At 44.5% G+C, this 12500-nt stretch overlaps 1 protein-coding gene across 2 annotated transcripts in view; it reads left to right on the forward strand.

Annotated features, from left to right (window-relative positions):
- The window catches only part of sema3fb (sema domain, immunoglobulin domain (Ig), short basic domain, secreted, (semaphorin) 3Fb), a 67483-nt gene that overhangs the window by 44611 nt on the left and 10372 nt on the right, over positions 1-12500 (forward strand). For both annotated transcript variants that reach the window (XM_053652650.1, XM_053652651.1), the window contains exons 6-10: positions 2139-2228; positions 4744-4837; positions 6943-7062; positions 7336-7475; positions 10330-10444. In XM_053652650.1, coding sequence (XP_053508625.1) covers positions 2139-2228; positions 4744-4837; positions 6943-7062; positions 7336-7475; positions 10330-10444 — 559 coding nt within the window. The remainder of the gene's footprint in view (positions 1-2138; positions 2229-4743; positions 4838-6942; positions 7063-7335; positions 7476-10329; positions 10445-12500) is intronic.

Raw genomic sequence — 12500 nt, forward strand, 5'->3', positions numbered from 1 at the left:
ACTAATTCATGCTTGCCCCAGACACACACACACACACACACACACACACACACACACACACACACGCGCACACCTGCACAAACATGGTCCAGCTACAGTCCCGATGCCTTTTCCACCCTTCTCCATTCTTTTTCAGACAGGAAGGGTCTTTGTCAACCCATTCAACCGGTCAAATGTAGACCAAACACACACGCACACACACACACACACACACATATACACACACACACACACACACACACACACACATACACTCTTACTTAGTGTAATCTTAGTGTTACTTACCCCTAGGGTCACCCAAATGTCTTGAGTAAGTAGCGAGAAGTGGGCGGAGATGGGTGATGTAACAACACTTTATGCAAATGAGAAGCAAAGCAATGTGGTGTGTACCAATAACCATGAGAAATGCTAAGACTTTCCCATTGCTAAACATCATCTCATTGGTTTTTTTTGGCTTCCATCAGATATTCATTCTCCGCTATTAACTTAATAAATCAGTCCGTTTCAGATTAATGCATAAACAAATGTTTAAGTATTTGCCCCCCTTAACTTTTTAATTGCACAGAGGTTGACTACTAGGTTAGGATATTGTACCTTCTGATGGCAGAACTTATTTTATGGATTTCACAACAACTGGGGTGAATGCTTGTCCCAAACTTTTTAGTTTTTTATTTGCAGATAAATATTATGGGCTGTTTTGTGCAGATTCATGACATATATATATATAAAATCCCAATTCAGTTTGTTTCTGCTTCATGTTGTAATATTACAAAACGTGGATAAGCTCAAGGGGAGGGGGTGAATACTTAGTAGTAAATATGAGTCAGAAAATGCCTACTAGCAACCAGTTTGTTTGAGAAGAGGGGAACGATGGTTGCCGCATGACACCTCGGAGAATTCATCGCACTGTTCCTGCCAGCTGATGAAATGAAAACAGTGTTCGTTTTATTCCGTTAGGCCGAGAACGCTGGAGCAGACCGTACGCGCCCACAGCAGACACGCTGACTCGCGTTGTTGGCTTCGGAAACACTCATAAGCCCGGATGCGTGGACTTAGCGTGTGTCGCGCTGAAATCGTCCACACCGTAGGAACTTACGATAACACCGCTGCTGTTTTCACCATCTGGTCAAACACATGACCCCAGACAAACCATGATCCTCCACACACACAAAACACACACAAGTCTAGACATCAGACAACCCTTGACACGCATTCACCCGCTCACTTTTGTGCCCGAAACCTGAGGCTCAGGTGCAGAACGAAATCCTTTTATTTGCTATCAGTGGGCGTGGCCAGGTGCATAGGGACTTGTACACAAGTGGGTGGGAAGGGATTTCACATGAATGAGGTCCTTTCTACAGATGAGTGGGTGGGATCTTTATTGACAGGTGGGTGGGTGAGTGGGTGGGGTCCTTTCTATAAGGGGTCTTTTTTCCAAGGGTTGTTGGGTGTGGTATTTTTACTACAGGTGGATGGGTAGTTAGGGTCTTTTTCCTCGGGTTGGTGGGTGTGGTCTTTTTACTATAGGGTGATGGGTGTGGTCTTTTACATGAATGTGGTCCTTTCGATAGCAGGGTATATAGAGTCTTTTTCCCCCACAGGTAGGTGGGTGGGTGGGGTCTTTTTACTACAGGTTGGTGGGTGTGGTCTTTTTCCCTACAGGTTGGTGGGTGTGGTCTTTTTACTACAGGTTGGTGGGTGTGGTCTTTTTCCCTATAGGTTGGTGGGTGTGGTCTTTTTCCCTATAGGTTGGTGGGTGTGGTCTTTTTACTACAGGTGGGTGGGTGTGGTCTTTTTCCCTACAGGTTGGTGGGTGTGGTCTTTTTACTACAGGTGGGTGGGTGGGGTCTTTTCCATGAACAGAATCTTTACTGCAGGTGGACGTGGGTGGAGGTTTGTGCATTTGCTTGGTTCTCTTCTCAGTCTGGCTCCTTTTGATTTCCCTTTGAATGATTTCTTTGGCCCCTCCCTCTAAAATATTGTTGTGTGTTTGCTAACGTATCATTATTTGATAACATAAGAGCGTGTGGCACCAGTTCATAAAATATAAAATAACCTGTCTATCAACCTAACCTAGTATAACCATAATGTACCATAAGATGTAGTACATCATCTGCATATGTGTTAATGTGTTTTAGATGCCCCTGCACCTGCAGATGCCCCAGGCCAGAGGGAGGACAAGTCGGGCGGCTGAGCTCGAGACTGTGACTGATGAGACGGGACTACAGGTATGCACAGGGTGGATCATATACTAACCCCACCCCCTGTGGTTTGTACTTTTAGGGGCTTTCTTACTTGACAAATGTCTGTGTCTATGTCTGGAATCTCACTATTTTGCATGCACATGTGAACATAGTGGTTACAAGACCCGAATGAGATTATTTGTTGGATAACATCCAGTCAAGACTAGTAATCTGATGAGTGTGTGTCAGCTAAACCAGCTCTGAGGTCTCTTTGAGCAGCTCCACCAACATGGAAGTAGAACTGGGAAGGTTCTCCAAGCCCTGTGCCGGGTGTGTGCCCGAGGGATCCAGTGACATGGGATAGGTTTATTTGATCAAAATATATTGGATGTAATTTTTTTTAAATTTTTATTTCCCACGCTGAGGTATTATGCACAGCAAGACTGTCTCTGAGGTCCTTTTACGTCTCGCTCTGCTCAAGCCAGAGGAATTTCTAAGCGAAATCTCACACACATACACAAACATTAGACAGTAGACAGAGACATTCATTTTTTTTTGTTGATCCAGAGCAAACAAGAGGCGTTTTACCTTTTGTTTTGTTGTAGAACAGATCGTGGGGAGTGGTTATTGCTCAACGGAGCTAAGTACTGCTTAAACACTTGAGCCTTGCTACAATGTGAGCAGTGTGAAACATGTAACCTTTCTCTGATCTCCATGTGCTCTGATCACATGACCGGCATGGCTAGCGACCTGTGCCTGTGGATTAAACCAAACCGGTTCCGGTGTAACCCCTTTTTGTGTCAATGGGTACTTGATCCTAAAATCACAAGTAAGATTGTCTGACGCAACCGACGGCTTAGCATCTGGAACGGTTTGGTTTTTTTGCGCCGTTTCCCATGCGGTTCAGTCACGACAGCTTTGTGATGGTATACAATTTCTGACATTCTTGTCAGACAACTGGTGTTCTTTGTAATTCTTAGGATAGGCCAGCGAGTCGAGCTGTCACTCACTGCATTGAAAATGGATTGTTAAGGCGGAAGCTGGCAGAACATGGCTAATAATAATCTGATGGTCAAATGTATCACTGCTGTTAAATCAGGGATTTGCAGAATGAAAGGCTTCGAAAAAAACAACAACAAAAAAACAAATAAGTAAAGCCTTTATTTGTTGTTAGCCAGTGTTCAGTCCCCCCGGGCACTACTCAAGAACCCAACAGCTTGGCGTTGTTTAGAAGCCCAAGAACTTTCCAGTCAAAAGGTCAAGAACTTTTTCTGAGCCACCAAGGATGATCCACACGAGTAATCTGATGTAGAAATTGGAGAGAGAGAGAGAGTCATAAACTTCAAATCCAGTAAATGTCATTTTTTAAACCCGTCATTCACATCTGTACATTCTTGAGTAACCAATGGTAACTTCAAGAGTAAAATTTGGCAAAATGGGATTGTTCACCTTAAGTCATCTTCTAAATCTCAGACTGAAGCTTTTAGTGTGTTATCCGGGTTTGTATCGGCCCGGAAAGAAACTCCCTGAATATAAGCATCAGATTCCTTATTCCAGAACCGAGGCTCGTCAGAGCCTGACGCGTCCTCTGGAGAGCTGGCAGGGTTGTGTGTGTGTGTGTGTTACTTCTACAAAACAGGAGTTTTAATCCTATCTGAAGGATATCCTGTACACAGCGTCTGGACAGTTTGGCAGGCTTCAGTGTTGAGTGAACGTTGTAGTGCTGTCTCCTACTCTGAGACTGGCAAGACGTTTAGAGAAGGAAGACAGAGAGAGAAAAGGAAAGGTATTCTGGTTGAGGTTGCGGAGCATGTTGGTACAAGCTTACAGTAAACCATGGACCACATGCTCTAAACGCTGTCAGAAAGATCACTCTGTAAGATGCCTACAGCACATTGGGATTGGACTGCAACCACCCCACGTTTTACTGTGGTGGGTTATGAAGCTGCTGCTGCTGCTGCTGCTGATGATGATGATGATGATGATGGCAGGGACACTCATGGATGGTTGGTGTTGAGATGTTGAACAGTTACTGTTTACAGAACAACACTTTACCTCACAAGCTTAATTTGACATCAACTTTATATCATTTTACACAAGTGCTTCCAAGAGTTCTGGGGACCTCTTTGACTTGCACAGTAACGGGGCTTCCTAACTCCCAACAGTGAAGCCCTTCCTGAGTTGGATCAGGTTTTTCGGGACCAAGGAAACCTTGAAATAGTGGGTTTCATATTATTGTGAGTTGAGAAACTCCTCCAATTCCTGGCAAGCTGAAGAACCACTATTCTACCGTATAATTCCCAGACCCGGATCCTGGCAAGCTGAGGCAAGACTAGTTTACCCCGTCCTTCTCGGACCCAAAGAAACACACCATTTCTTTTGATCTACCAGGCCTGATTTGTCTTAAACCCCTGATTCTAACATTCTCCCATTTTTTCCCCAAATGTCCTTAAAGGTGAAAAATCTGCATGGACTGTAGCTTTTGCCTCATTTTTCTATCTTGACACCACAGCTTGACTCAGGACCGTTGACATTCTCAGTTTTTTTTATTTCGTGGCAGGAGTACATCTTCCGCTTGGAGCCAGGCAACGAGGATTCTGGGAAAGGAAAGTGCCCATATGACCCAAAACTGAACAGCGTCTCAGCTTTGATCAGTGAGTATCATCAAAGGTTCATCACGTCTTCCGTTTGAAGTGTATTAAGTGCATTCTGGTGTCCCTGTCCCTTTGGTTTTCTGCTAACAACATGATAAAAACAACTGTCGCTCTCCTCTCCCAAAGGAGCTCATTTCAAAAGTTCCCTTGGATCGGGCTTGCTTTGTGTTTTATGTTTTACTGCCGATCTGTGGCAAGGGAATGCTGGATGGTGGTTTTCCCAACGCAGTGTCCGTGGCTGTTTTTCTCATGAAACCCGGTGTTCTTTTGGCAGAGTGAAGCTGGAGAAGGAGAAAACAGGAAGGCTCATTTGTTTCCATTTGCTGCACATTTTATCGTAATGATCCATTTAGTGGTGTCGCAGTGACTCATAATTGGAAATTTAGATGTTAAAAGGGCAGAGTATTAAAAACAGACCAGCCATTGAAGCAGCTTACATCCTTATAAACACAGTAACAGTGCGCTTGAGACTGACATGAGAGGAGTCATGGCTATGATCGGTGTAATGCCGGACAATCAATTTCTCTTCTTTGTTAATGAATGAAAATCAGACCATGAAGGAGCTCGTTTAATTACCTGTACCCTGAGTGTTTTGATTTCAGCGGATTCTTCAACCACAGCAGAGATCGAGTCCATTGCAGTGGTTCTCTACACCTGCATTCTGCTGTTCTAAGCTTCATTTAAATGACCGCAGGGTCCGGCAGACAGTGAATGTGGGGCATGTGTTGCTTAGATTTCATTTTACTGGACAGGTGAGACGGTTAAAGTGAAGGAGACCCGTGCTAAGCGAGGTGAAAAATGTCATGTTGAGCGCTTCCGCATTAACACGCTCTTATTGGAACGCCAAACTTCACACCATGAAGCAAACAAAGCAAGAAGGATCTTGCTTTTAGTCCGTTAGACTGAAAGCTAAAATGATCACATCTCTTTTCAACATCTCAAGCACGAGATTCCTTCTTTGCTAATTTCGGATTAGTCGCTAGTTATTAGCGACGCTACACTACCACCAGTGTTCCATCCATCCATCCGTTTTCTGTACCGCTTATCTTACACGAGGTCGTAAGGGAGCCTGGAGCCTACCCCAAGGAACTCGGGTCAGCTAGACGGGGTGCCAACCCATTGCAGGGCACAATCACACACACACACACACATTTGCACACACATTCACACACTACAGACAATTTAGAGATGCCAGTCAGCCTACAACGCACGTCTTTGGACTGGAGGAGGAAACCGGCGTACACGGAGGAAACCCCGAAGCTCGGGGAGAACTGGCAGGGCTGGGAATCCAACGCCCAACCCTGGAGGTGTGATTCAAACGTGCTAACCACTAACCCAACCTGCTCCTGTAAAAGTAGCAAAGTAATGATGAATCAACAACCCAAACTAAATGGTACAAGAATTTTGTAAAACCACAAGAAAATGGTCTCACACAGGCAATCCGGGATACCCCCAAAAAAGCTATTTAAAACCCGCACCTGCTTTCTGATGCTTATGGTTTGGGACTTCAATATCATTTCACATTTAATAGCTTTACTACATTATGGGGACGATAGCGTCCTTGCCAAAAAGATGACACCCCTGATAAATGTGTTCGCGCACTTCCTTAAAAATACCCTCTGAACTAACCCTACTTCACCCTATCTACCCAGGCACAAGTGTGCATGTGTCAGGGGGTAGCTCATGTTTGGCGTTCCAGTGAGATAACGTTAACCACCCTCCCCGCCCCCCCCCCCCCCACCTCCTCAAAAAAACCTTCTCTCCTCAAATATCATGTGCAGAATTCACACACTTGCATGCACTAAAGCTTGCACACACATGCACGTGTCCGTGTGTAGGTATGCATGTAGGTTGATAAAATAGAAAATCTCTTGATGATAGAGTTATTCTCCTTGGCTAGGTGCTGAACAGTTGATGAAGGTTGTCACTCTGCATTGGTAGCCAGAAGGAGGACGGGTTAAAGGTCAGACAAGGGAAGGCGACCCCTCCGGCTCCCTGCCAGAGGGTGTGGTTGGCAGCGTATCATAGAGACAGTGAGCGTGACTCAACCTATAAATTCTCTCTCTCTCTCTCTCTCTCTCTCTCTCTCTCTCTCTCTCTTTCAGATGGAGAACTGTATGCAGGCGTGTACATCGACTTCATGGGAACAGACTCGGCTATTTTCCGAACATTGGGGAAAAACACGGCCATGCGCACGGACCAGTATAACTCCAGATGGCTGAATGGTACAAAACGTTATGCCAGTCCAGCACAAGCATTCGCTTTTGTATCCATGCCTTAGCGTGAATGAAGGTTCCATCGGACGCCCTATACAAGTTCTTCGGTTTGTCTTTGGGGATTCTTTTTAAGAAAGAAGCTCCAAATACTCCGAATTCTTTTAGAAAGCTAGAACTCTTAACTGACCAAGAAACCCTTGTCAACCAACCCCCCACCCCCCCTCTTTTTTTTTTTGAGAGTGCATAGTAGTGCATTAATAATTTTCACTCTGTCTTGGCCAGACCCCTCTTTTGTGCACGTGCACCTCATCCCAGACAGTGCGGAGAAAAATGACGACAAGCTCTACTTCTTCTTCCGCGAGAAGTCATTGGAGATGGGCCAGAGTCCTAAATCAGAGGCACGCATCGGGCGCATCTGCCTGGTGAGTCAACGCCGCTTGTAAATGCTAGCGTGCTTCCTACTCCCTAAAGAACAAATGCCCATATAGAGTGAGTATATACTCTTTGTTAAAGTACAGACGGGTGACAGATTACAGGAAAAACCTACCTCAGTGCGGTAGTGAGGTGTTGCGCCACTGTGACCCACCTAAACAGCTTCAATGCTCCTTGTCACAGATTCTACAAGCCAAATTGTACTGGAAGGATGGAGCAAAAAATATGTTCCCATAGCGTTTTTTTTTTTTTTTTCTTCACTCTAAAATCCTCCATCCAGGTGTTTTAAATGGGCGATGAAGGCCATAGTGTATGATTTACATAATTTCCATCCCTATAAGTAAGCCCTCATTCACTTTGAATAAGGGTGGGGTCATCCTGAAAGATACCATACCCATCAGTAGGACTTTGTTTTGATTTGTGGCCCCAAACCAGAATTGAGCCACCGGACCTCCTCTGGGTTTTTCCTTTAATTAATCTGTCAGCCGTTTGTCAATACCGGGCCCTAACTGTCTACAATTATCTGTCCGTTATAAAAGACTGGATGATTTTGGAAATCATAAAGTCTGTCTTGTGGGTGGTGTAGGGGTCGAAATGAAACATTGCCCTAATGCTTGAATGCTGGTTTATTCGTAATGAAATCAGTGTAATTGAACACCAGAGGAAGGGGTGTGGTCTGTGGGATCAAAAACTGCAAAGTTAAGGAAAAGTTTATGGGGAAACTACGTTACAGCAGTCACCATTAGTTTACCAATAACATAAGATCATTGGATTGTTGTAGTTGTAGTGCAGTGGTAATCTTGTTGTGTAACACCTTCTTGATGAAGATGGATGTAGAGATGGAGATTAGCCAGGCTTGACTGAGGGGTTATCATAATGACTTTGGCAAAGGATTCAGCTCAAGAAACAATACAAGAGAAACACCTATAGACATAGCTCTCTGAGTTGGCACTTTACAGGCATTATAAACATTCATGTAAAGCAAAACCACCTGATATATTAATATAACAAAAACCAAAAGGTTTTTTTTTTTTTTTTTTTTAGAGACGGTGCATCTTTCACGCCTTAATGAATTACTAGTAACTGAAACTCTGTGCAGTCTTGATACTTTGCCGTTTTCTTGCCACCAGAGTGCCAAAATCCTGTCTGTCTATCCCAACCCTAACCTCCTGACCTTTTGACCTTTCGGGTTAGTCATCCTAACCTTGCCTGAATGTCTTGGAGTCTTGCGGAGACGTTGATACGGGCATATCAGCATGCAAACAGAGGCGCTTTTAATTTAGTGCCGCTCCAGCAGGTGATCCCAAACGTCAAGCTGCACCACGGCGTCTTAATGAAACCGCAGCATGCTGGGTAATTGAGCGGAAGAGTTATAAAACGAGTGCGGTGAGCGCTTTGAGCCGTGAGGCATCACCGAGAGCCTCCCTTATTCGCAGGCAGAGATTATTGTTTATCTTACGGATCAGAGTTTGTGTGTGCGTACGTGTGTGTGTTAATGCATTAGCGAGTATGCACGCATGGCCTTGGATTTGCGAGCGTTCTGAATTTTGTTTATGAGCAAAGGTCAGTCAGTGACTCTCTCTCTCACACACACACACACACACACACACACACACACATGTCTTTCACTCTAGGCTTTATTATCACTCCCCGGAGACTGTCTCCATCTCACATCTGCTTCCCTCTGCTTGCATTCAGCCCTCGGTTGTGTTCCTATTCACATAGAACTTTGGTCCAAGCTCACCAAGCAGTGTAGAGTTCAAAACAAAAACCTTGGACCTGGAATCAGCAGACATTCGGCATTAAACCTTGATGAAGATTTGTGTAAGGAGGCATTTATTTAAACCTGAAGGAAGGAGTCTGTCGTGTCAGCGCTTTGTAACAGTCAGCGAGTTTTCTGCCACAGAAAGCCTTCAGACCTGAGGAGTGTACGCGTTGTGGTTTCACTGGAACACGACAGACTGCGTTGTTTTTGTCCTATTAACTTCAAAACAGAAAAAAAATAAGAGACTGGTGAGGAAAAACAAAAAAAAAACTGTCCGTAGCTGTTTACAGCGTAAGTCCTAGCCGTAACTATGAATGAATAAAAGGTTTGAAGGCTATATTTAACGATATTGATGGCCCTGCGTTAACATGATGTATAACACGATGTATAACCCTTTACATCCTTTTACATAACTCTTGGATGGGACTGTGCGCTCTGTGTGAAATATGCTTACGTTTAGCTGTTAGCGTGATATATACTCAGGCAGAGAAAACTGATTAGCCAAGATCATATATTTATGGTATGTGACCCAGATGTCACACTCGCAGTCCGTCAGAGTTTAAGACAACATGCTTTAGAGGGGAATTAGTGAAAGGGTTACAGGACACTCTGTTATTTGACCTCCTTTCTTTCTTTCTTTAAACTTTTTCCTACTTCTTTATTACTCGCTCTACCTTGCTTTATTTCTCCTTTTCATTAACATGAGTCCTTTTTGTTCCTTATCTTTGTTTGATCTATTGTCTTATGGTGACTCTCTCATGCTTTCTTGCTTTCTCTAGCTTTATATAGTACTTTTTCTCTATTTCTGTCTGTCTGTCTCGGGGAGTTGGCTGACTCTGGGAGCAGATGGGAGGTTTTTGCAGTAAAAGCGGACAGTGTGTTTATGGCCCCGTCTTACCAGAGCTCACTAACCCTTTCCCTTTCTTCCCTTTCACTCGGGACACAAGGCAGCGTTTGCGGTTCGCGTGTAGTCCGTGATGTATACAATACACCAACCTGTGTTTACATTCAGAGGAGATTGCTATTGAATGCCTAAATTGATCGTGTGTGTGTGTGTGTGTGTGTGTGTGTGTTCTCAGAACGATGATGGTGGTCACTGCTGCCTGGTGAACAAGTGGAGCACGTTCCTGAAAGCTCGCCTCATCTGCTCTGTCCCAGGGGCCGATGGGATCGAAACACACTTTGACGAGCTCAGTAAGTCTCGTTTTTTAGGTCTCCTTTCTTCTTCCCTATATCTGTTTCTTTTGTTGTTTATTTCTTTAGTACTTTTTCTCTTTATTGTGACAATGCGTCCACAAGCAAAGATATCGGTTTGTAACAAAGGTAGTAGATTAGCCGATAAGCAAGTTATTTTATAGTAAGTAACATATAGTGGCAAACAGATTGGTAGCAGACTTAATAGAGGCACATCAGGTAATCCTATAAGTGCACTGGAGTAGAGGTTAAGAGCATAGAGGAAGGAGATTGGGTAAGGGCATTGAGGAAAGAAATTGGGTAAGGGCATCAAGGAAGCAGATCAGGTAAGGGCATAGAGGAAGCAGATTGGGTAAGGGCATCAGGGAAGCAGATCAGGTAAGGGCATAGAGGAAGCAGATTGGGTTAGGGCACAGAGGAAGGAGACTGGGTAAGGGCATTGAGGAGCTGATTAAGTAAGGCATAGAGGAAGGAGATTGGGTAAAGGCATCAAGGAAGCAGATCAGGTAAGATCATAGAGGAAGGAGATTGGGTAAGGGCATTGAGGAAGCAGATCAGGTAAGGGCGTGGAGGAAGTGGATCGGGTAAGGAAGCAGATCGGGTAAGGGCACAGATGAAGGAGATTGGTAAGGGCATTGAGGAGCAGATTAGGGAAGGTCATAGAGGAAGGAGTTTGGGTATGGGTATCAAGGATGCAGTTCAGGTAAGGGCATGGAGGAAGGAGATTGGCTAAGGGCATTGATGAAGCAGATTGGGTAGGGGCATTGACAAACCAGATTGGGTAAGGTCTTTGACGAAGTAGATCAGGTAAGGGCATTGGTGAAGCATATCAGGTAAGGGCATTGAGGAAACAGATCGGGTAAGGGCACAGATGAAGGAGATTGGGTAAGGGCATTGAGGAGCAGATTAGGTAAGGTCATAGAGGAAGGAGATTGGGTAAGGGCATTGAGGAAACAGATCAGGTAAGAACATGGAGGAAGGAGATTGGGTAAGGGCATTGAGGAGCAGATTAGGTAAGGCATAGAGGAAGGAGATTGGGTAAGGGCATGGAAGAAGCAGATCGGGTATGTCATAGAGGAAGCAGATCGAGTAAGGGCACAGATGAAGGTGATTGGGTAAGGGCATGAAGGAAACAGATTGAGTGAGGGCAGATATTGGCACTCGGGTGGGGGGTGGGGATGTTAGGGTTGAAGCTAAATTAATGACATGTGGTACACAGATCAGGTAACAGCAATGGGGGAGCACAGAACACGCAACTATTCTTGGGATCCGGATCAGGTAAGGACAGGCAGATCAGGAAATTCCAGTGCATCCCAAATCTGTTTTTTCTTCCTCTTGTATTTTCTAGCTCTGTGAGTCTTTCTACATCTCTCCTAACATTTCTTGTCATTCTCTCTCTCTCTCTCTCTCTCTCTGTGTGTGTGTGTGTGTGTGTGTGTGTGTGTGTGTGTGTGTGTGTTTTATTCTCTCTGCTTTTCTTTCCTTAGCCAGTTTAATAAAGAGTAGTGCACTTTCTTGGTACTGCTTTGGCCTTTAGAGGTGATTAGCTTTTCCACTCCGAGCTTATAAACCAGTCTCACTAGTTGTTAGCAGGAGCCCTGGCATGCAGGAGATTTAGGTGTGTGTGTGTTGTACGCTGCTGTTTTAATAAGGCCATAAAGCTGTACTGCAGTATGACATCTACTAATGAATAGCCTCATGCTGGCCATCCAGACAAAAGACTGTGTATGTGTGTGTGTGTGTGTGTGTGTGTGTGTGTGTGTGTGAGTTGCTTGTTAGGTGCTTGTTAGTGCTGTATGACAGCTCAGGTGACTCCAGCTCCAGATCTAAAGATCTCGCACATACAGGCACACACTGAAGAAGAGAACAATCCAGTCATTATTGAATATATTCGGGGTAGGGTGGAGAAGAAAAGAAAGGAAATGAAGAAAATGATGAAAACTACCTAGGGAGAGAGGAAAGAGGTTGAAATCTTGGGAGGAACCAGCACTGGGAATTATGGGTTATGTTATATCTGGTTGTCTGGAGCTTGTATTGCATTTATGGTTAGCAGTAA

Source organism: Ictalurus furcatus, chromosome 21, assembly GCF_023375685.1.
Source record: "Ictalurus furcatus strain D&B chromosome 21, Billie_1.0, whole genome shotgun sequence".
Taxonomy (NCBI): domain Eukaryota; kingdom Metazoa; phylum Chordata; class Actinopteri; order Siluriformes; family Ictaluridae; genus Ictalurus; species Ictalurus furcatus.